The sequence below is a fragment of the Tursiops truncatus genome, chromosome 1, assembly GCF_011762595.2.
Source record: "Tursiops truncatus isolate mTurTru1 chromosome 1, mTurTru1.mat.Y, whole genome shotgun sequence".
In the NCBI taxonomy this organism is placed as follows: Eukaryota; Metazoa; Chordata; class Mammalia; order Artiodactyla; family Delphinidae; genus Tursiops; species Tursiops truncatus.
The window spans coordinates 94,827,437-94,851,862 of record NC_047034.1 but is presented as its reverse complement, the minus strand read 5'-3'; the positions used below and the strand labels follow the sequence as shown (position 1 = coordinate 94,851,862).

The window sequence follows — 24,426 nt, the reverse complement described above, 5'->3', positions numbered from 1 at the left end:
GAGATATTCAATTGGAGACAGTAGGTTATTTTTGTTTGTTCTTACTTTGTGGCAATAGAAGTTTCACTCTCTGATGGCACAGTTTCTCAAAAGTGACCTTTCCTGATTTGGATTTTTAACTTTTCATTTACATAACTGTTGGGCCCATTTTGATGGTTTTTCAATAAAAGAAAAATCTGACTCAGATACATATTGAGTGTCAAATTCTCCAGAAAATTGCTTGCAGTTTTGAAATGAGTTTTTCCATCTGTCTTTCCATCCTTGCCGAGGTTTCAGTGATTTGAGGCCAGTTTCAGACAGCTCAGGCCCTAGTAGTCTCTACAAGAAGGAAAACTCTGAGTCTGGGTGCATAAGAACACAAGCTCAGCTGAGGACGTGGAACCACACACTGATGACAATACTTACTGTGCTGGACGGTACATATTTTTTATTTCTCAGTCATCCCTACTAGACTGTGAGCATGCTAAGGCCAGGGATTTTATATCCTTAGCATTAGCATATATGCAATATTGGATATTTGTGTATTGGATTAACATATAGGCCAACTTTGAGCCACTGGGTTTTTCATTTAGAGATTCAATGCTGTCTTACCCGAAGTCAGGTCAATGGTTAAAAACTATAACCAAGCAACCTGTTGTTTTCTCTATGCAATGACAACCAGTTAAGACTGATTTCTTTCACTGGATTGACTAAATTTAGTAATTTAGTCATAATTTAGCGGAAACTCCCTCTTGTAAAGTTGATGCAATGCCAGTGTTAGGTGTGGTTTGAGGCTGTCCATAAACACTGTTATGAAAGCTCTAGATTTTACTTTAAAGATTTAGATGTTCTGATTCTTTCTTTTTGGCCTTTAATGAGAACTGGTTTTTTTCAATCAGAGAATATTCACTTTCCAAAAAAACAAAATCATTTGGTGTTTAAGGAGAAATATCACTATTTTTTTTGTGATTTTTCATTCATTCACTCAACAAATATCTGCGTGACTGCTGTCTCAGAGACTTTTCTGGGCCACCAACAAAACAGTTCACTTCTAGAGTTTATGCTCTGGTGGGAGAAGACAAACAAATTACGAACAAATGATGTGTTTGGTGTTAATTTAAGTACTATAAAGAAAAATTAAGTAGATGGAGTGTAGAGAAAATTGTGCATTTTTAGATAGGGGTCAGGGCCAACTTCTCTGAGGAGACAACATTTGATCTAAGATCTGAATGAAGTAAGGATGGGAGTTATTTGAGGATAGTAAGAACATTCCAGAAAGAATAGCAAGTGCAAAAGCCTAGAGTTGAAGGATTTGCACACAATTTCTAGTGTATTTAAATAACAAGCTTTAATTATTTTCCTTTTCATTACTTAAAGTAGCTTATTTTTATGTGTAATATACACATACTTATGTATATCTAATATAGACATATATATAATAACATATAAGTACTTATATTACCTAAAGTAGTACACTTTTATTTCAAATAAGCAGGACATCAGGGGAGTAATTATTTTGGAGTAACCTTCCAAAATTCCTCAGTTTTCGGCAATTTGAATTTAACCATCGAGAGAAAACTCCAGTGGTTGAAAATCCTTGACTGAATTGTGGGACCATAGAGAAGTCACTTTATCTGTTTATCCTTTTGTCTTTCTGTTCAATTATCAACTTCTCCTCTGCCACAGAAAAGAGATTTAAAACGTTATAAGCAATGCAACATATAAGAGTCACGATGGACTGAGGGCAAAATAATCTGTGAAGACAAAGTTTACTAAGCTGTTTGAGTCTAAACAATTCTTAAGGGCTCTGAGTAAACATGTTAAGATCCCTTAAGCCCTTGAGAGGCATTTGTTTATCTCACATATATGAGAGCTGGTTTTGACCCATTCTTCTCATTCAGTCAAAGCCACGTCCTGGGACTTCCCTGGTGGTGCAGTGGTTAAGAATCCGCCTGCCAATGCAGGGGACACGGGTTCGAGCCCTGGTCTGAGAAGATCCCACATGCCGCGGAGCAACTACGCCCGTGCACCACAACTACTGAGCCTGGGCTCTAGAGCCCGCGAGCCACAACTACGGAGCCTGTATGCCACAACTGCTGAACCCCGTGCACCTAGGCCCTGTGTTCCACAACAAGAGAGGCCACCGCAATGAGAAGTACACGTACTGCCATGAAGAGTAGCCGCTGCTCGCGCCAACTAGAGAAAGCCCACGTGCAACAACGAAGACCCAATGCAGCCAAAAATAAATAAATAAAATTAAAAAAAGAAAAAAGCCACCCCCTAAACAATATGTGGTTACCCTCATTCTTGTAATTCAGGGAATTTTAATGGAATTAGGCTGAATTTACTTTTAAAATACTTTTTTTTTTTTCTTTTCTGGCCACATTGCGCAGCACGCGGGATCTTAGTTCCCGACCAGAGATCAAACCCACGCCCCCTGCAGTGGAAGCGTGGAGTCTTAACCACTGGACCACCAGGGAAGTCCCAATACTTTCTATTTCGATGTCTCACTAATCTGATTCGGCCTTTTCTACGTAACAACGATTAATGTGATTTTGCCATGTTGATATTAACAAATTTGCAGGAACAGTATTATTTGTAATTTATGTAAATAAAATTTACATCATCATGCAAAACTTGCTGGACAGACTTTTCTCAAAATGAGAGGTTGTAATTAAGATGGTTTGACTTAAAATATGTAGATAAAAACTTAGAGTGCCACAGGATACCCCAGAAAGACTAGGTTAACATTCTTCAGTGCAGCTGGAGCAATGGAACAAAGAGAGATTAAAGTTACTGTCTCTAGGAACATGAACCCTAGACGGAGGCAACAAAATTATGAAATTCTTCTATTAAAAAAAAATTTAATAAACTGTATTTTACTTTATTTTTTAAAGATCTTTATTGGAGTATAATTGCTTTACAATGTTGTGTTAGTTTCTGCTTTATAACAAAGTGAATCAGCTATACATATACATATATCCCCAAATCTCCTCCCTCTTGCGTCTCCCTCCCTCCCACCCTCCCTATCCCACCCCTCTAGGTGGTCACAAAGCACCGAGCTGATCTCCCTGTGCTATGCGGCTGCTTCCCACTAGCTATTTATTTTACACTTGGTAGTGTATATATGTCTATGCCACTCTCTCACTTTGTCACAGCTTACCCTTCCCTCTCTCGGTATTCTCAAGTCCATTCTCTAGTAGGTCTGCATCTTTATTCTCGTCTTGCCCCTGGGCTCTTCTGATCATTTTTTTTTCTTTTCTTTTCTTTTTTTTTTTAGATTCCATATATATGTGTTAGCATACGGTATTTGTTTTTCTCTTTCTGACTTACTTCACTCTGTATGACAGTCTCTAGGTCCATCCACCTCAATACAAATAACTCAGTTTTGTTCCTTTTTATGGCTGAGTAATATTCCATTGTATATATGTACCACATCTTCTTTATCCATTCATCTGTTAATGGACACTTAGGTAGCTTCCATGTCCTGGCTATTGTAAATAGTGCTGCAATGAACATTGTGGTACATGTCTCTTTTTGAATTATGGTTTTCTCAGGGTATATGCCCAGTAGTGGCATTGTTGGGTCGTATGGTAGTTCTATTTTTAGTTTTTTTAAGGAACCTCCATACTGTTCTCCATAGTGGCTGTATCAATTTACATTCCCACCAACAGTGCAAGAGGGTTCCCTTTTCTCCACACCCTCTCCAGCATTTCTTCTTTGTAGATTTTTTGATGATGGCCATTCTGACTGGTGTGAGATGATATATCATTGTAGAATAAACTGTATTTTAGAGCAGAATTGAGTGGAAGGTACAGAGATCTCCCATATACCATCTACCTCCACATCACAGCCTCCCCCATTAGCAGCATCCCCCACTAGAGTTTTGCTACAACTGCTGAACCTACAGTGACACATCATTGTCCCCCACAGTCCAGAGTTTACAGTATGGTTCACTTTTGATGTTGCACATTCTGTGGGTTTGGACAATTGTACAATGAGTGACATGTATTCATCATTATAGTATTATACAGAGTAGTTTCACTGCCTTAAAAATCCTCTGTGCCCTGCCTATCCATCTTTCCCACCCCCCCAACCCCTGGTAACCACTGATTTTTGACTGTCTCCATAACTTTCCAGAATGTCATGCAGCTGGAATCGTACAGTGATTCTATTCACTATTCTATTTACTATTCACTTAGTAATAGTGCATCTTAGCTCCCTCCATGTCTTTTCATGGATCAATAGCTCCATATCTTTATAATTAGAAACTAAAATAAAAAATCAAAATAACACTCCAATTTATAATCTAGCTGCTTTCAAATGGTTCATCTCATTTGACATAATTCAGGATGAATCAGAGACACTTTTAATTTATTCATTCACTCATCATCAATATTTATTGAGTATCTCTATGTGCCAGGCACTATGCTAGGTACTAATATATAATATACAGCAGTAAAAGATACAGACAACATGTTGTCTTTATGGAACTTACACTCCAGTAGGAGAGTCAGACAATAAACAAATTAGTAAGCAATATAGAATAGCAAATACTAGTTGAGTATTTCTCTCTTTTTCCCTCCTTTCGTTTATTTCTTCTCTCCTTCATCCCTTCAACATTTTCATTTAACTCTTCTTCAAGCACTGGTAAGGAGCCAGGAATCTATCATTTCTCATCTGGCTCTGCTACAGACTCTCTGTTAGACCTTGGGCAGCTCACTTTCCTTCCTAGGCATTTTCCTTAGCCTGTAAAATGAGGATGACAATCCCTGCTTACTACTTAGTAGGGAGGTACAAACAAATGAAAAGTTGTGAACTTGTTTTAAAAGTATAATAATACCTTCAATTTGTGAGATTAAAATGCCTTTGGATTTCTTATCAATTTAAAATTCGTATTTATGTACAGACAATTCAGTTCAATCTCCTTAAACACACAAATGTGGCAGCAATCACTGTTTCTTCCTCCTCGTGGCCTGCTCTGCTGGGCGGTGCAGAGCAAGATGTTCTCTTTAGGTTTTATCTCAACACTGCACAACTGGGAAAGAAAATTACAGCCCAGAGTGCCCTTAATTACCTCTTCAATTCATGTGAATAATAAGATTTTTTGAGGCTTGTGAAAATGACACAATAAAAGAAAATACAAATGTAAAAGACAGCTAACTTCAAACCTATAAGGCACATTTGGAAACTCTAAAAACAGAGTTAGATAACATAAAATTTGTTGGAGAATCTGTCTTCATTTTGCTTCTAAAATACCTGGAGAAATGATTCAAGAGAAAGATCATCTATTGAGCGGATTTTCAAAGCCAACGACTTCTTGATTTAGTTTATATGAAGCAAAATTCCTTCTGAAATTTTTATTCACTGTAAATTTATATATATTTATATAAATTTTTATATATAATATGAATTTATATATATATTACATATATAAATTTATGTGTAATTTATATAGAAAAATAAAGTCATTTTAATTGATTTTCTTTATTTAATAAATTCATCTTGAATACTTAAATTATTTATTTATTTATTGTTTATTTGGTTGCAGCAAGCAGGCTCCTTAGTTGCAGCTCACTGTCTCCTTAGTTGTGACATGCGAACTCTTAGAACTCTTAGTTGTGGCATGCATGTAGGATCTAGTTTCCTTACCAGGGATCGAACCCAGACCCCCTGCATTAGGAGCATGGAGTCAACCACTGCACCACCAAGGAAGTCCCTTGAATACTTAGATTTTGCTAACATGTTACTTACAGATGTGTAATCCTTCAATTGAACAGAGATTATTTTCCCTCAGGAGAAAACTTTCCTCAGAAGAAGGTGGTCTTTCTTTTCTTTTTTTGGGGGGGGGGGCGTGCTGTGTTGAGTCTTTGTTGCTGTGCTAGGGCTTTCTCTAGTTGCCGCAAGCAGGGGCTTCTCATTGCAGTGGCTTCTCTTGTTGCGGAGCACTGGCTCTAGGCATGTGGGCTTCAGTAGTTGTGGCATGCAGGCTTAGTAGTTGTGGTGCATGGGCTTAGTTGCTCTCTGGCATGTGGGATCTTCCCGGACCAGGGCTCGAACCCGTGTCCCCTGTATTGGCAGGCGAATTCTTAACCTCTGTGCCATCAGGAAAGTCCTGAGAAGGTGGTCTTATGGAATGTTAGAGAGGCTTTTCTGCAGTTCCGATGTCCCTCAAGACCCTCCAGCCTGGTAGAGTTAAGGGACCCACCAGTCACGTGTTTGCTGAGAGCTGCTCCCGGCATTTACCACCCTACGCTCTGGCTGCCTGATGCTCTCCTCACCACTGGCCAAGCAAGGTTCCATGGCAGATGGAGCAGAGGCTCAGCCAGGCCTTGCAGTTGAGGTCCTAAACTGGAGAAAAAGAGGTAGCAGTTGTAGAAGATTGTTTTGGGGGACCCAGGACCCAAGAAAGCAAGTAATGGAGAGCTGGAGGTAGAAAGGACTTTAGAGGTCCAGAGAGAGGTGGAAACTTGTTTTAGGCCACTGAGCGAGTCCGCTGGGTTGGTCCCATGGCTCCTACTTCAGAGCTCCCCTCACTGGGCCTGCTGCTCTCAGGACAGAGTTCTACTCAGGCCTTCCTGATGTCGTTCCAGGGAGCCCCGAGTCTGCCATGGTGCACTGGTATCCAATGCCAGCCACTCAGAGAGGTCAACGCTGGCCACCCAGAGCAACAACTCAAGGCCACGTCATCCTGCCTTCATGCTCAGCATTGTTCTCATTACTTTCTGATACCTTCTTATTTACTTATTTCTTTAGTATTAGTCTTCAGTATAAGAATGTAAACTCCATGGTATCAGGGAGCTTATCTGTCTTTTTCAAGGCTGCAATGCCAGTTCCTAGAAGAATGCCTGTTGGTTCATAGTAGGTGCTCAATGACAAATTATTGAATAAATAAATGAAGGTCCATTTTTATCTCTATGATTCCAGAATTGCTTTAGCTTAGTTTCTGATTAGTACTTAATCATCAATGGTTTGGAACATTACAGCTTTCAGTTTCTCTTGGTATGTGTCTATTGATCTGTAAAACACATACATGTGGTGTTTCTTGAAGGGATCTTGCTATCCTTCTGTTATGTAAGGAACCCTTCCCTCCCATGGAGATTACCTGTCCACCCTCAATAAGCAGAAAATACAGAACTTAGGCATTTAGGAAAGCAACTCTGATGGTGGTCAGGCCAGTTAGGAGGAAGACATTATAAATAGGGGATAAGGACCTAACAATGACACTGGAAGGATGGTGAGGAAATGAATTCAGAAGCCCCTTCAGAGGACAACAGTCTTGGCAGCAAATTTCACATAGAGGGTGAGACAGAAGGAGCAGTCAGAATGGACTCAATGTTGTAGCTCGTCTGATGAGATGAATGGATGCCGTTAACTGATATGTATGACAAGAGTAGGTTGAGTTGTTCCGAAAAGTGAATGGTGAAAATGACATGGCTAGGCCTTGGATATTTTTATCTTGAGGTGGGTGTGAGACATGCAAAAGGAGGCTTCCAATAAATATTTGGGAATTGAGTCTGTAGCTTAAGAGAAAGGGGGCCTAGAGATATACAGTTCAGAGTTGTCTACATGTGATAGAAAAAGTCCTAGAAGTAGATGAGGAAAGCCAAGAAAGGGTAAATGAATAAGAGGGTAGACCAAGGATACAGCATTTGAAGAGGCAATATTCACAGTGGGAAAAAGCTGGGAACTGGGACAAATTACTTAAGCTTTCTGTGCCTCAGTTTCTTCACCTGTAAAATGGGTTTTTTAATAGTATCTCGCTTGTAGAGGTGTTGAGGGGACAAACTTATTACAAAATGCTTATTTAGTACAGTGACTGGAACATAATACAGGTTATATAATTATTTCCTATTACTGGAGTAAGGATATTCAAGATAATATAGAAAAGGAGAAGGCAGTTAAGAGTTCTGGGAAAGAGCAATCTGAGTCAGAAGAGAATGAGAGAGAGTAGCACTACAGAAGAGCCCAGTGGAGAGTTTCAACAAGGGGGAGGTCAATGGTGCTAAATGTTACAGTAAGTTCCCCTAAGTGAGGATTCACTAGAGGCCTTTGTCTCTGTCCATTAAAGAGTCATTTGTGTCCTTAGAAAGGGCAAGCTCAGGAGAACGACTGCAGCAGAAGCCAGACTGCCGCGGGTTTAAGAGAAAATGGAAATGACCTCTCTTCAGAGGTGGTAAATTAAACACTTTCACTTCCTTCTACTCCTACACTTCAGGGACATAATAGTAAAGGGCTTTTTTTTTTTTTTTTTTTTTTTTGCATAAACAAACAAAGAGAAGGAAAAGACAAGTGATCACAGCAACAAAATTCTGAAAACTGAAAAGCAGAGGATGGATGCTAATTTACTTAGTACAATTAGGAAAACTGAAAACTAAGGCTGCTATAGACCAAAAACCAGGTGAGTCATGCTATAGAACTGCAGAAAAGCCCCAAATTGGGAATTTTAGGTATCTCTGAAAGTGGGGTTGAAAGTTAAGACGAAAAGAGAAAGTCTGCTTTAGAAGAAGTTAAACTCTTGTAAATCAACTTTATATATGTGTGTGTGTGTGTGTGTGTGTGTGTGTGTGTGTAACAACTACATAAAACATTTTAAAAATTAGAAGCTGAAAAAATCTTTAAAAAAAAGAAAAATGAAGCAGTTAGACTCATCTTCATCCCCTCATACTGTGACCTTCACTAACCTTGCATAGCCAGAGTGAATGTCTCTTTCCCCTTGGGGCAGAAGCTGTGGGGTAGAACAGAATGACTTTTTAAAAAATATTTTATCGGAGTATAGTTGATTTTCAATGTTGTGTTAGTTTCAGGTGTGCAGCAAAGTGATTCCATTATACATATACATATTCATTCTTTTTCAGATTCTTTTCTCATATAGGTTATTACAGAGTATTAAGTACAGTTCCCTGTGCTATATAGTAGGCCCTTGTTGGTTATCTATCTTATATATAGTAGCGTGTATACATAGAACAGAACAACTTTGACTGTGGAACACTACAGTAGAAACAGGTGGATTAAGTGGAAGTCTGTATGCTGAACAGTTATATATGTCCAAATGAGGAGTCTGTAATTTCTCTCATATTTTATTGAAATAATCCTAAGCTTATTTCCAAATTGCAATAGTTATACCCTACAAATACTGAACATATACACAAATTCTGATCAATCTTTTTTGTGTGAATTCCATCAAAAATGGAAAAAAGTATATGATGTGTTTAATAATTATATATACTAAGTTATCAAATATATTCTGGAAAGAAGAGAACTTCTGTTTTAACTAGGTATTAGTGAGAATCAAATGCTCCAATTACAATTTACACACAACATCTCTGGAAGAATTTCCCCAGACTAGCTTCTGGCTCAGAGTCATGTGACACTGGCCTTGCATTTTATATCGTGATAGCGTGAGTAGCCATGGAGGGCAGTGCAAGTCCTGAAAATCAGTTCTACACTAGGAGGGCTAGTAATAACATGGAAGTAACTGTGAATCTCACTCACATATCTTCTAAACTCAATCTAAATATAGCCCCCTCCTCCCCTTATTCAATCTAAACGCAGCTCAACTTCCCTTCAGCCAGATCCCAAAAATGCCTACAGCAACTCCAAAACCACCCCTACATAGAAGAAAATGAAATAGAGAAGGCTTCCTAATGGAAGGAGACAACAAACTTAGCCAGCTATGGTTAAAATGTCTTATTTTTAATATTTATATAACCATGGGGACATATTGCTAGGACTCCTTCCAGGACCTTGGAAGCGGGACCCTAAAGTTTGAGCTACATTAGCTTCAAGGTTAACTGCCTCTGACAAAAGCAATACAATTTTGGAAAACAAATTAATGTGTGTAAACGACTTGTCAGACTAGAGAAAGTTGAAACTTGAGCTAGAAGCAGGAGAATCCTAGAAGCAAGTTAAATTCCCACTACAGATCCTCAGCTAGGGTCAGGAAATGCAAGCTCCAGGTATTTCTGAAAAGTGGTGTAAATGCTGATCTGAAAATAAGAGGACTGAGTGTGAAACACTTACTAGAGAGAAGATGCTCTATACACCACCTCCTACCCGCCTCTCTCCAACCCTACTAGACTCATTGCTTTCAGCATCTTACTTCTCATTCATTTTCCTTTTTGATTTTTAAATCAAATTTTTAAAAATCAAAGTAAAATTAGCAGCCAAATCTCCAGCCCTCCATTTCCAACTTGTACAACAGGACAAATACCAATACCCCCATTTCAGCAGAAGACTGGAGATTTCCTGGAGGCTAAATCAGAGGGGTCTTTGGGACACCTGGTTGAGCTGAGAGTATGTATGTGGGGATCCCCATTATTGTGATTCAGTCAAATCTAAATACTGAGTGGTAAGATTCTCCCTACTTCTCTTCCCTGCTCTTCCTTGATTCACTTGAGAAAATATTAGAAGGCAGACAAGAGATTTTGGAATTCCCGTCTAGTGAAATTGACCAGCCTAGGAATAGAGATCTCCAGATATTGACATTTTGGGCCCTCCAACAAAAGAACACAGCCTGGTCACCCAGCACCCTTCCATTGACAAGCTCCGCACAGAGTTTTAACTAGCTTTCAGTGTCTCTGTCTGAAATATGAATAGGCAGCCAGAGATCCCACATGCCTTGGAGCAAAACTAAGCCCGTGTGCCACAACTACTGAGCCTGCGTGCTGCAACTACTGAAGCCTGCATGCCTAGAGCCTGTGCTCTGCAACAAGAGAAGCCACTGCAATGAGAAGCCCGTACACCTCAACGAAGAGTAGCCCCTGCTCACTGCAACTAGAGAAAGCCCACGCGCAGCAACGAAGACCCAGTGCAACCAAAAATAAATAAATAAATAAAAAAGAAAAGGAACACCAATAAGATTTCAAAGTGGTTGGGAGGATTAGAGGGTCAGGGAGCCTCGGAGGACTGATGCTCTTCCCTGCGAGTTTTCTACTATTTGATTTTTTTAAACCATATGCATGTATTAATTTTATTAAAAATAATTTTATTTTACAGTCAAAAAGGAAGGTGAATGGTAAGATGGAAAGTGAGGTAATAAAAGCAGTGAATATAATAGAGTTAAAGATAGAGGTGGTGGGAGAGTGAACATTTACCATAATATTTTTTTTAAAAAGTATTTATTTATTTGGTTTCATGGGGTTTTAGTTGCCGCAGGTGGGCTCCTTAGTTGCAACACGTGGGCTCCTTAGTTGCAGCATGCATGTGGGATCTAGTTCCCTGACCAGGGATCGAACCCGTGCCCCTTGCATTGGGAGCATGGAGTCTTATCCACTGTGCCACCGGGGAAGTCCCTTACTGTAATACTCTTTACACACATGAAGCTCTTTAATCCTCCCAATGACTGAAAGAAATATCACTATACCATTTTAGAGATGAGGAAGCTGAGGCTCCAGGAAGTTAAAGGAACTTGCCTAAAGTCACACAGCTAGGAACTGGCAGAATTAAGGCTGAACCCAAGTCTGTCTGGTTCCAAAGCTCAACCATGTTCCATTACATAGTTTTGAATGTTGGCAAACAAGAGAAGAGAGAGTCCTGGGACCTAGTGTGAGGGGTAGACAGTGAGTTTTTGGTAGAGGAAACACATAACTATTAAGGTAAGTTTCAAGTGAAGAGTCATCAGAGGGAAAGAGCTGAAAATACAAAAGAGAGAAGGAATAATTGTCTTAGAAATTTTGGAGGAAGCAGCATGGTGATACAGGCAAGAGGAGCAGAGCTGTGGGAAGGAGGTTAGGGTGGGTGAAGTTATTATTAAGCTGAAATTTATAAGTGGTGATACTCTTTTCTCCACGAAGTCAGAGGCTAGTTATTCTCCTATGAACAAATGAGTAAGTAGAGAGTTGGATCTTTACAGGTGACTAGGGGGAGGAGAGGGAGTTGGAAAGTGAATGGAGCCTTTAGGAAAGAGAGTGGAGTTGCCAGATTTAGTGAATAAAAATACAGCTCACTCAGTTAAATCTGAATTGCAGATTAAAACAACAATTTTTTCAGTATATGTCCTAAATATTGAATGGTATTTTATCTGGCAACCCTTAAAGAGAGACACTGAGGCATGCATAAAGAACAGCAAAGCTGCTTTGAAATCAGAAATTTGGAATGGATCAACCTCAATGTGATGGGCATCAGATGGTAACCTCAGCATGCCAGTAAGTAAGGGAGGAACATTGGACTTGCAGCAGAAAGGAAGCCGGGCTAACAGCTTTTTGAAGATGCAGTTCTTGGGGGGCTCTCATGAGAGTAATGGGAAGAGACACATGTGGGAACCAGAGACTTGAAACTGGCAGGGAAGCCATTGTGGCAAATCACTTTGCCTACTTTCTAATTTTGCCCGAGTGGTCGTCTATATTTTGTATCTCATAGCTGTGCATTAAGGATGAATATTGCTAAGTAATCGTCTGCAAAGTGTTTGAGCTCTTCTAAATGTTGAATCAATATTGAATGTTGTCCTCACCAACATTATTCACAAGAAAAGGACTGACTTCCCTCACACAAATCTTTGACATGGTTGAGGTTCATCGCGGTGGTTTAGAGCAGCAGTTAAGAATCTGCAGCTTGTCTACGGTCAAAGCCCACGCTAACCAAGTTACTTAATAGGTTTGGAACTCAGTTTCCTTGTTTGTAGAATTAGGATATTAACAGTACCTAACCTGCAGAGTCATGGTAAGGATTAGATGTGTTAATATGTGTAACACTTGCATAGTCAGGAAAGAAGTGGTTTTAAAGGACTTCATTTGTCAAACCGTTGTATACATACAGAACACCTTAACTGTTTACTGAAGGCATTTGACATGGCATCTGCAGTATTTGAGTTTTGGAACCTAGCTCAGCCACTCATTAGCTGGGACATCTAGTGGCTTAAACTGCCTGACATTTCCTTCATCAACAAAATGACCAACAATGTTTGCTTCATAGAGTAGTAGCGTTAAATTAGATAATCTACCACGTCTGATATAGTCTGGGTGTGCAATTTACTTTAATTCCTTTTCCTTTAAAGAACTCATAAATGAGTGGATGAGGTGAAGTTTGCCAAGTCCACACATTTTGTTGTGCTGAGTAGACACAACATATCTTCCCTTTTAAGTGAAATACATTCTCAGACCCAATCAAAGTCTATTCTAGAGTATAGAGGACAGTTATCTTAGTTTCTATGTCGTTCGCACTTACTGCTGTTAAATTTTTGGGTGTGTGCTGGGTGCAATGCTGCTGATGAGAGCTTTCGGGCAACTGTGTATTAACTGTCATTTTTTTCCTTTGCAAAGTCGTAAGATCCCAGAAGACAGGAGTCTGTTGTTTATTCATTCAGCCTCCTTCTGAGTCATTCAGGTACAGGGTGTGTCTGTACTGTGTTAATTGAAACTGCACAACGGAGAAGTTTTGCGTTCACATCTGTTAGGATGGGAAGCCAGTGCGACCAGGAACTGGGTGGAAACCGTCTTTGAAGCAGGCGGGCCGTCAGAAGTGCTCTCAGCTTATCATTTAGGCGGAGCTGACCAAGGCCGCCTCGCAGTCTCACGTTCTGAAGTAGCATCCAAGGGAAAGGAAAGAGTGGGCGAGTTGTGAGCATTGAGGCTTGGGGGCCTCTCAAGTAGAAAGGGAGAGAAGCGCGCTGGCCCCGAGATGGGCAGCTGCAGGCCCCAGGCTGATCGGGCCCGGCAGCTCTTCCCCTCTGGAAATTCCTGAGCTGCCCAACTGTTTAAATCTCTCGGGCCCCGGCAGCTGCCCACCTCCTCAAAGACCTCACCACTGGCCAGAATCTAGGACACAAGGCCTGATTTTGCACCCAGTTGAGTGAGGGGAACCCCCGCCCAACACCTCGCCCGGAGCTGGCCCATTTCACTGCGCGCCCCGAGAAAGCCACTTTCTGCCCCTCAGACCGCAAGTTTCGAGGCAGCAGCGGGATGGGGGTGAGAGATGGAGGCGGGCAGAAGGGGAGGAACCTCCCGGGCCATTCTCCCTCCCAGGCTGCTCGCCTCCTCCATACCTCTGGCAGCCCCTTCCCAGCCTCTCCGCCCCCAGAACGCAGCCGGGACTCGCGGGGTCGCGGCGCCTGTTTCCCCTGCCTCCGCAGACGCGGCCGGGGCCGGAGAGGAGGGCGGAGCCCGGCCACAATCACCGGACTCCAATCCCCCAAGGGCTGCGGGGCTGGGGGACCAGAGAGGTGCACTACACACGCCAGGCCGTCCTCTGTCCCTTAAGACTTTTCTGGAGAAAAGCTTCCAACAGCTCTTCACCTCCCCCCTTTTCTAAGGCGCGGGAGAACGGTCTCCACCGCCCAGGAGCGGCGGATTGCAGGGCGAGGGCCGAGATTTATACATTAAGAGTCCTGGGGGCACCAGGCTCCGCCCCTTTTCGGGTTTTTTTTTTCCTTTTTTTTGGTTGCCTGTGGGGAAGGCGGGGTTCTTCTTGTGTGTGTGTTTCTGCCCCAGATCTTTCCTGGACAGTGAGTCTCAGCAGCACTGATCCTGAGGCCCCCAGCCGCGGGCGGAGGGCGTGTGGGGTTGAGGCACTCACTCCTCCCTGTCTCTTCCTAAAGAAGCCACTCAGCCTCAGCGGGGCGCTCGGCGACTTCAGCTGACCGGTCGGCCGGGCCGCGGCGAGCGCGCTGGCCATTGGAGTGCGCGGCTGCGGAGGGAGGGGACCCCGACGCGAGTAAGTTGAGAACGCGGCGCGCTCAGTCGAGGGCAGCAGCAAGATGCCGAGCGCGCCGTGCAGACCCGGAGCTCCCCGAACGCAGCTTCGTCCAGCCTGAGCCAGGTAGGGAGTGCGCGCGGAGGAGCATCGCGGCGGGAGGTCTTCAGAGGCAGAAACAAAATTTTTAAACCGGAATGAAGCAAAACGAACACTTTTAAAACATCTGTCTTTGGGTGCTGAAAACAAGCATCTCTGGGCTACCAAGGAGACCAACCGGATCGGATTGTTCTTGGCGCACTTGTGACTTAACAAAGTTTGGAAAAGGGTTAAGTTCCCATTGTAGAACCGTCTGGGGTTGGGAGATAGCGGAAGCTGCGGTGGGTCGGAGGAGAGGCGCTTATTCTGGGAAATCCTATAGACAAAGACCGGGGGAGGTGGGGTAAGGGCTTAAACTTGCACTGCGAGCGAGCGGGGTGTGGAATTAGATGAGGGAAACGCGGAGCTACTGGGCGCGAGCTGCCTCTGCAGTCCTGGGAATTTCTGGAATTGCTGTCGCCTCGATGACTCCACTTTTATCGCATTTGCTACGTTACCTTGAAACACTTCAACAACTCTCTGGTAGACTTCTGATCACCAGTGCCACGTTTCATTCCCCCCACACTTTCTAGTTCTATGAGAGGAGGCAACGTGTTGGGGAAGAGCAGTGAATAAAACTGCCCGCGCTAGCTTAGCAATGCACCGACAGACTTCTGTTTGTGTGAGTTTCTGGAGAGTAATTTGGCATTTGGAATTTGGAATGCAGTGGCATGTATCTTTATCACTTGTAGTTTAACTTCTCTTATTGTGTGCGTGTTTCGGCTATATCCACAGTAACTAAAAATACTCCTTTTGCAATCAACGAATGTACGGCACTTCTGGGATTTATTGCAATATCTTATGAATGATTTTCACTGCGTGCCTTTATATTTTCTTGCACTGGCTCGCAAGAAAAAAAAAAGAAGAAGAAGAAGAACGAAAAGGCTGTTGCTTCACGGAGGCGCTAAGCTTTCCTGTTTACCGCAAGGCCAGGGCGGGCTTGGCTGCCCACACCATGCTGCGCCTTCGGACCCTAAGCACACCTGCTCCTAGAGAGTTATTAATAGAGCCCAAAAAGTGACTGACGCTGTCAAATGGTTTTCGTGCAAACCTAATTTCTTGCATGGCAATTAGGAGGTGGTTTTAGCTGGGTGGTGGTGGAGGGCAGAGGTGTGCGTCTCCGCCCTCACATTGGCGGTTGAGGCTCTTCGAAGGAGCGACCAGAAGCTGGTGGTGAGCCCGCCGCCGAGCGGGTGAACGTTTCAGAGACTCTTTCGACTGCGGCTGGAAACCTTGTGGGGTGGGAGCAGCGTTGGGCGGGGGTGGGGGGGGGGTTGAGGAGGCAAGAGTGGGGATAACTGAGGTTCACTTTTCCAGTTTTCCCATTTCCATTTAAGTGGATGTAACCATAGGGGACGATTTTCGTCTTGTCGCGTCGGAGTTTTCAGTTTGGGTACATTTTTGTTTTTTCTCCCTTTCTTTCTTCCCCTTCTTCCTTTTTTTTTTTCTTTGCAAGAAATGAGAGTTTGATTTTTTGTTTTGTTTTGTTTTCTTTAATCCTTCTTCCTGCACTCTCCCCAAGTTTCTTTAAAACAAATCAACAAGAAAACTGGAGCAGTACCTTCCTTAGAATGAATGACGCCAGTGTGCTGTGGCTTTTTCCCTGACTCTCTCTTTGTGATTTGTTTAAGGCTGCGGTTTCTGAGGCCCTCTCCAGCCACGGAAAAGCTGCACAAAAAAGCCTGGATCTCTCTCGCTCAACCACCCCCGCTGCCAGTGAAGGCTCTCTCCGCCTCGCCCTCTAGCGTTCATCTGGAGAAGTACCGCCCCGGGCTCCTGGGGACAGCGCGCATCATGGGGTCCACCAACATCCCTCTGGTCAAGGCCCTCCGCAGCTCTGTCTCCGATTATGTCAACTACGACATCATCGTCCGGCATTATAACTACACGGGAAAGCTGAATATCGGCGCGGACAAGGAAAACGGCATTAAACTGATCTCAGTGGTGTTCATTCTCATCTGCTGCTTTATCATCCTAGAGAACATCTTTGTTTTGCTGACCATTTGGAAAACCAAGAAGTTCCACCGACCCATGTACTATTTTATTGGCAACCTCGCCCTCTCAGACCTGTTGGCAGGAGTGGCCTACACAGCCAACCTGCTTTTGTCTGGGGCCACCACCTACAAGCTAACCCCCGCCCAGTGGTTTCTGCGGGAAGGGAGTATGTTTGTGGCCCTGTCTGCCTCCGTGTTCAGCCTCCTAGCCATTGCCATTGAGCGCTATATCACCATGCTGAAGATGAAACTCCACAATGGGAGCAACAGGTTCCGCTCCTTCCTGCTCATCAGTGCCTGCTGGGTTATCTCCCTCATCCTGGGGGGCCTGCCCATCATGGGCTGGAACTGCATCAGCACGCTGCCCAGCTGCTCCACAGTGCTGCCGCTCTACCACAAGCACTATATCCTCTTCTGCACCACGGTCTTCACTCTGCTCCTTCTCTCCATCGTCATCCTGTACTGCAGGATCTACTCCTTGGTCAGGACTCGGAGCCGCCGTCTGACTTTCCGCAAGAACATTTCGAAGGCCAGCCGCAGCTCTGAGAAGTCGCTGGCACTGCTCAAGACTGTGATTATCGTCCTGGGCGTCTTCATCGCCTGCTGGGCGCCACTCTTCATCCTGCTTCTGCTGGACGTGGGCTGCAAGGTGAAGACCTGCGACATCCTCTTCAGAACGGAGTACTTCCTGGTGTTGGCTGTGCTCAACTCTGGCACCAACCCCATCATTTACACTTTGTCCAACAAGGAGATGCGTCGGGCCTTCGTCCGGATCATGTCCTGCTGCAAGTGCCCCAGCGGAGACTCCACCGGCAAATTCACACGACCCATCATCGCCGGCATGGAATTCAGCCGCAGTAAGTCAGACAACTCCTCCCACCCTCAGAAGGATGATGGGGATAACCCAGAGACCATTATGTCTTCTGGAAACGTCAACTCTTCTTCCTAAAAGTGAAAACTGCTGACCCATGGGGAGCTTGCATGGTTGCCCACCACCCCAGTGTTTGGAAAAAAACCCAACAACTCTGTGCCTCCGCTGCTGCCAGGCAGGAGCTGTCTCAAGCCAGAGGGAGGGAGGGGGAGCTGAAGAACAGCCTGGTGGTGCCTGGTGTTGGTGGGTAGACTTAGTTCCTGTGAACAATGCACTGGGAAGGGTGGAGATCAGGTCCTCGCCTGGGATCTATTTCCTCCCCTCGCTGGAGCTTTGATTTTGCACTGAGCCAAAGGTCTAGCATTGTCAAGCTCCTGAAGGGTTCATCTGGCCCCTCCTCAAAGACTAATGTCCCCGTGTGAAAGCGTCTCTGTCGGGAGCTTTGAGGAGATGTTTTCTTTCACTTTAGTTTCCAGCCCAAGTGAGTGTGTGCACTTCTGCTTCGCTAGGTATGCTCTGCATATCCTGCCCTCCCTTCCCCTTCACACCCCTCCTCAGAATTCCTTTACTTTATATTTTAACTACCTGGCATTCAGAGTTGGGAGTGTGGCACGGTCCATTTCTTGATGATGTGTAGCAGGTAGGCTGTGTCCAGCAGGTAGACTGTGGTGGAGATGGTTTGGAAATGTAAAGCAATTTCACTTGCTGAAGCCAAAGTTTCCACGTAAGCTGGATGAGTGTTTTTGATTTTAGTTGCAGTCACTTTAAAAAAAAAAACCTTTGCAATGAAATGTATTACAGTATCATATCCATCATGGCTGAAAACTGCATAAGGAAGTCCAATTTATTTAAATGACATCAGCCAGGATCCTTAGTGTTATAGGAGAAACAAACAAGCAAAACAAGGTGAAAACTGACTGGGGGGTGACTTTGTAAACCAAGAAAGATTTCTTAACGAATTTGTCTAACAAATACAGCATCTGTCTTTGGCACTTTTGTTGATGTTTCTTTCAGAGTGTTGTGTGAATCATTTCAACCAACAGGATGGCTGTATTTTGTTGTGTTAAAAGTACTTTTTTTAATAATTTTTGAATGTATTTGTTTCAACATTTTATTGGATTTTCCTAACCTGTGTTAACACCATTGAATGCGTATTTCTTCAGAAGATACCATCCTCTTGTGCCCTTAAAGCATTACTTTAACTGATAGGGAACATAAGAAGTTTTTCAGTACATTAAATAGTTAATTGAAGATGTGTATAAATGTCACAAAGAATAAAAATATATTGGTGTCTGTTTAGTGTGGTTTCCAGTGCAATTAAACCGAGAAATGTCTTTTTTTTTTTAAAAAAAATAGTATTTAATAGGTTTCTGACAATGTGGATCATTTTGCACATAGCTTTATCAACTTTTAAACATTAATAAACTGATTTTTTTTAAAGATTCCTTTGTGAAGAGCATTTTTAAAAAAAATAATTATTAAGACATTCTATTTGACTATGTGCCTCTTCAGAACCAGTTAAAGGCAAATTTCTGTTATTCTTTAGAGGATTTTACCCTGATAAACTAGGGTGTGAAAAAAGAATGTGGTTTGTTTAGAAACCACTCTTTTTTTTTCAGGAAGAGAAACTTCAATAACTTAACATTGAAGAGTAGTAAAGAATGAGATGAAAACCACCAGCTTCTAAATACCACATTGACAAGTAAATGTAATTGTTTGAGTTTTAAATGACATTCAAGCCAAACTAAATTAAGTACAATAATTCCGTCTTAAAACATGAGTTTTAAAAGAAATAATGTACAACAATGTGGTTGTAAATCAAAGTTAAATTATGACACTCAATGGTCGGTTCACACCCATCCCTAGAAGCTTACATTCTTGGCTTGCCATCAACATACTGGGGAAGTGGGGATATGGCTATGGGAGATTATATTAAATTACTTAATTCTTTCAGGACATTGTCTTGGCTTCTCCCAGTCTACCCGCTGAACAATATAAAACTGCACATTAGAATAAAGTTACAAGTTGTAGAATGTTGGCTGAATAGCATACATCTTTTATCTGAAAATTTTTGATTCGTAGTATCTGAAAGCTTTAACATCCCTAGTCAATTTCTCCAACTATAAAATGGCAAGCCTCACAAAATTTTTAATTCTTGTTTTGATATTACCATCTTCATTGGGGGTTACATAGAAGTACTTTGGTGTGTTTGCCTCTTCAGTGCTATTGTTAACTTTCAGAATTTGTGCTTTCAAGTGTCATTGAATATGCACAGGACACAGTTGGGACACGAAGATAAACCTCACCTAATAGAGTAGATGTCATTTCTGGGTAAAGTTAACTGTGGGAAACAGAAGCATGTTCACTAAGGAAACCTTAGGTCACAACCTCCAGTTTCCTGAAGGAAATGCCAAAAATGCTCCGAAGACAAAAGACTGGAAACAAACTGGAATGTCTCTATCCATCTGTCTGCTGAGGCGGAAGGAATGAATTCATGTTACACTCACTTCCTAGACCTTTCATTACAGAATCAAGCATAATGGAAAAGCGTGTCCATTTTGTGTTTCTATGGAAGATAAAGTGGTTGTACTCTTGGACTTATCTTTATAAGCACAGCAGTGACTCACATGATGTGGGGAAGAATGAGGTGGGACAGTTGACCTTGGTGGGGACTGGGGAGCTCATCAGTGACAAGGGAGCACAGCCTCGCTTGCCTACCTGTGAGCACGTTATCCAATGATTAAATGTGTTTTCTTCCTGGAAATTCCAGACAGTGCATTTCATTCCAAGACAACTGGACAGTCGTGGACTGTGGTTTCCCTGGGTAGATGCGGGTCAGAGCCCTAGTTCTGGCCAAGAGCAATGGCTAAGATGAAGGAATCCTTGGCCGTATCCCAACATGAATATCTGGTTTTAATTCAGTATATTTTGAGAATTGAGGATGAAAAAAGAAAAAAAGCCCTCAGTACGTATATGTTTATACTAAAATAAACTCCCTAAAGTTTTAATTAAAAACGATGTAGAATGCCACGGAGCAACTAAACCCGTGCATCACAACTACTGAGCCTGCGCTCTAGAGCCCACAAAGCACAACTACTGAGCCCGCAGGCCACAACTACTGAAGCCCTCGTGCCTAGAGCCTGTGCTCTGCAACAAGAGAAGCCACCACAATGAGAAGCCCCTGCGCAGCAATGAAGACCCAATGCAGCCATAAATTAATAAATAAATAAATTAATTAATTAATTAAAAAATTATAAAAACATGTAGAGCTTTTTTTAAGAGGAGGAAAACAGACAACCAGAACAATACTTTATGGCTTATAAATATTCAGGAAAATTACAAAATGACACCAAATAATACTTTCTTCCCAACAACATTAAATGTGATTATAATTTTACAGAGTATTCAAATAAAAATCTTATATAAGACAATGCTTGTTCTTCCTTTGTAGTCTCTTAATAAGTAGAAAAATTAATTCTTTAAAAAAGTTGATTTAGTGATATTATAAATTCAAAAATGTACAGGAATAGGAGTTTTGCATTCATGCTAATTAGATACTTTATTTTATTTTAGTAATATCAGTAGTACCAGCACTACAGTTGTCATTTATGGCATCTTTAATTTTTTCCCAATGTAAAAATACATAAAGATTTTAATGGTTCTTATCTTCATATTGGATTAATTTCTCCTCTGGACATGACCTATGTTAAATATATGTCCGGTCCAATACTCTTTATAGTACTTTTAACCTAGACTATAGTTTTTGCATGATTTTGACCATTCATGCCTCCATTCAATATATCAATATATCACCTGTCAGGTTTTCTAAGCAACTACAAATGAACTATTTCTGGGAGCTATTACTCTGAAATAGCACCTTCAGAAAGATGATGGACCATGTTGGGAAAATCCTACAAAGTGAGGGCTTGAAGTTCAAGTAATTCTGAATATTAAAAATCCCTTTTTCAACTGAGACACAAGGGATAATACTTGAGTGACACATTAAAAAGAAATTCTACCTGCAGAACCGTTAAAGATTTGATTCTGTAAATAGTCACTGGCTTAAAATTAATCTCTAATTTAGAACCATTATTCATCCACGGTATTTGCAATAATGAATTTTTATAATCTCAGTATAATGTTCAGTTATTCTTTTTTTTTTTTTTTTTTTTTAATGCTGGTTGCTCCATTCTCATCTGGAATGATGTTTCCTGCGGACACCTAACTAATTAGATCAAATTAGATTGATCTCATTTGTTTTCTAACAAATTAGATCAAACTAGATTTGTCTATGCTTTCTCAAAATTTGTTTTAAAGCTCTTGAGGGAGGAATCACAAATAACCAAAAGAAACCTTTATAGGAACTATTATTCTTTCCCCGTGGACACAAGTTCTTGATGATGAGAAATCATAATAAATTGCATAATTTCCTCCAACTTTCCTTCCTGCTTTTTTGATGTGTGCTTGGTCACAAGGAAAGGAACTCAAAATACATTTCTGTATACACCATTGCCTTCACTGTCATTCTAACTGAAACTACAGACTACAAGGCTTTCTTGAATAGGTGAAAGTCTTTAGATTGTCTACAGAGAAAAATAATTTTTAACCAGTGGTCAAAAGAGCTAGGAAAGATAAGAGGAAGATAACACTGAGAGAGGGTTAGGGTTAGACCTGCATTTAATTCAGTCTTTTCACAATCCTTGACAAGAGCCAGGACCTAGAGCAAATTTGGTTCATGTTGAAGATATCTCCCCTAATACCTCCTATCTCTTACTCCTGCTTTCTGCTCAGATTCTTCAGACTCTCAAGAAGTTTTTCTCATGCTCTCTTTGAGGACTGAAGGATTAAAAATCAGCTTTGGATCTGGATATAGTCATTAGCAAAAGCCAAGTATAAACTGCAGATTTGAAAGAACAGGAATTGCTACATTTGTTTTATTGAAGCACCAGCATGTGCCCATGCAGCTTCTGTGTTAATTAATAATGGATAAACACACTGTGGTAAATTCATAGAATGGAATATTATTCAGCAATTAAAAAAGGAACTGCTACTGTTACTTGCAACAATCAGCGTAAATCTCAAAACCATTACGTTGAGCAAAAGAAGCCAGCCACAAAGAGAACATACTGCGTGATTCCATTTATGTGAAATTTAAGAATAGACAAAACTAATCTATGGAGATAGAAGTCATCAGAATAGTGGTTGCCTGGGGGAGGAGAATAAACTGAAAAGGAACATGAAGGAGCTCTCTAGGCTGTTAACAATGTTCTCTATCTTAATTTTTTAAGGTGTTTGTTACTCGATGTATGCATTTGTCTAAACTTATCCAACCATATTCTTAAGACCTGTGAAAATAAAAAAAAAATTCAATATGGTAAACTTCTACTTCTGAGTATGAGGGCTATATGGGTCTTCGTGAAATTACAGAAAAAGTTTTCAGAGTTCAGTAGAATGTGGCAAAAGCCCCAGAGTGTTCCATAGAAGGGACACATGCTCTTTTAGTATTCTCCTAAGCCCCAGAACCAAAACATTAAAATGCTAAATAACTGTGACCTGATGATATATCTTTGCTTCTATAGAATGAAAATTTGGCCTAGTATTGGTATTTGTAATCTCTGAAGAATTTCTGTGTCTTGAAAGAGTCTAGGGTTATAATTGAAATTCTCACAATGAAAGTTTCTTAACAGATTTCAGTCTTAGGTGTATATGGTGCATTGTAAATCACCTAATGAAGAATGGACTTTTACACACTGGCAGGGATACTGAAACATATTAGTATTGGTGACACAAACTGGAGTGTGACCAAACAGATAAAAGGTATTCAGTCACATGATTACACTTGTCTCAGTGTAAGATCTGCATTGTTAGAAGTAGTAGGCAGAGACACAAAAGAAATGGATGATAAGCTTATGCTCGCTCTCTGTCGCTCGCTCGCGTACTCTCTCTCTCATACATTCTTTTTTTAATATTCTTTTCCATTATGATTTACCTCAGGATATTGAATATAGTTCCCTGTGCTATACAATAGGACCTAGTTGTTTATCCATTAAGGTCATGCTTTTGAGGGCTTTATAAGCTTGTTGCAGCTAGATAGCTTGTTGGCCTGTGCTCAGCCCTGTTTAAGGATTCCTTCCTTCAGCCAGCTCTGGGAGTGGCCAGGCAGAGGTGAAGTGCTTCAGGTGCTGCGGTGGTCTTGGGACAGGCTGATTTGATACAAGGAGGAACGGGAACAGGAAAGAAGGGACATTGCTTCCAGTGTTGACCGGAATGGGGAAAGGTAGATAGCTGCTTACCTACTTCCCTATTATTGCTCCAGGGCAGAAAGAACAACCCCAGAGGAAGCACTGATTTAGCTCGTGCTTCCTTCTCCCACCCCTCCTAATGGGTGCACCCACCCATGCACCCATCCCTTCAACAAGAATGCTTGCCCTCGGCTGTGTGCCATGGATACCACACGAACGATAAACAAGGTCCCTGCCTTCATAGAGCTTATAGGATCCATTCCACCAGCTCTAGTGCTTCAATGGCTCCTTCTGTTTGGGGCCCAGGAAGCCTGATACAGCAAGAAACATTTCTTCTTTCCAAGAGTTTGTCCAATGTTGTACACTTCCCGGAATATATTCGCTTCTCAAGCAGTGTAAAATAATTTCATTTAATAAATATGATCCACGTTGGCAGCTTTTAATCTTTGGCTTTTATTTAACCAATATCTCTAAATAACTTAAAGTTAAATAATGGTGAATTAACTTTTAGATTAAGAATGAAGTCCTTTATGGTATTGGACTCTGTGGTAAATATCAGAATTGGTATTCAATT

The 24,426-nt window shown here is 41.7% G+C and overlaps 1 protein-coding gene across 4 annotated transcripts; it reads left to right on the top strand.

Moving 5' to 3' along the window:
* Positions 1–13,995: 13,995 nt before the first annotated feature.
* S1PR1 (sphingosine-1-phosphate receptor 1) lies at positions 13,996–19,052 on the top strand. 4 transcript variants are annotated; one of them, XM_073810244.1, is made up of 3 exons: positions 13,996–14,137; positions 14,513–14,733; positions 16,377–19,052. In XM_073810244.1, the coding sequence occupies exon 3, from the start codon at positions 16,540–16,542 to the stop codon at positions 17,686–17,688; it is 1,149 nt and encodes a 382-aa protein (XP_073666345.1). In that variant the 5' UTR covers positions 13,996–14,137; positions 14,513–14,733; positions 16,377–16,539; the 3' UTR covers positions 17,689–19,052. The 4 variants fall into 4 exon arrangements, with proteins under 4 accessions (XP_073666345.1, XP_004328498.1, XP_073666354.1 ...); XM_004328450.4 differs by lacking the exon at positions 13,996–14,137 and having other exon boundaries at positions 14,182–14,733; XM_073810253.1 differs by lacking the exons at positions 13,996–14,137; positions 14,513–14,733 and adding an exon at positions 14,740–15,367.
* The last annotated feature ends 5,374 nt before the right edge of the window (positions 19,053–24,426 follow it).

Bases quoted from the DNA above. Each gene is read 5' to 3' on its own strand.
- S1PR1 (XM_073810244.1), top strand. From the start codon at position 16,540: ATGGGGTCCACCAACATCCCTCTGGTCAAGGCCCTCCGCAGCTCTGTC.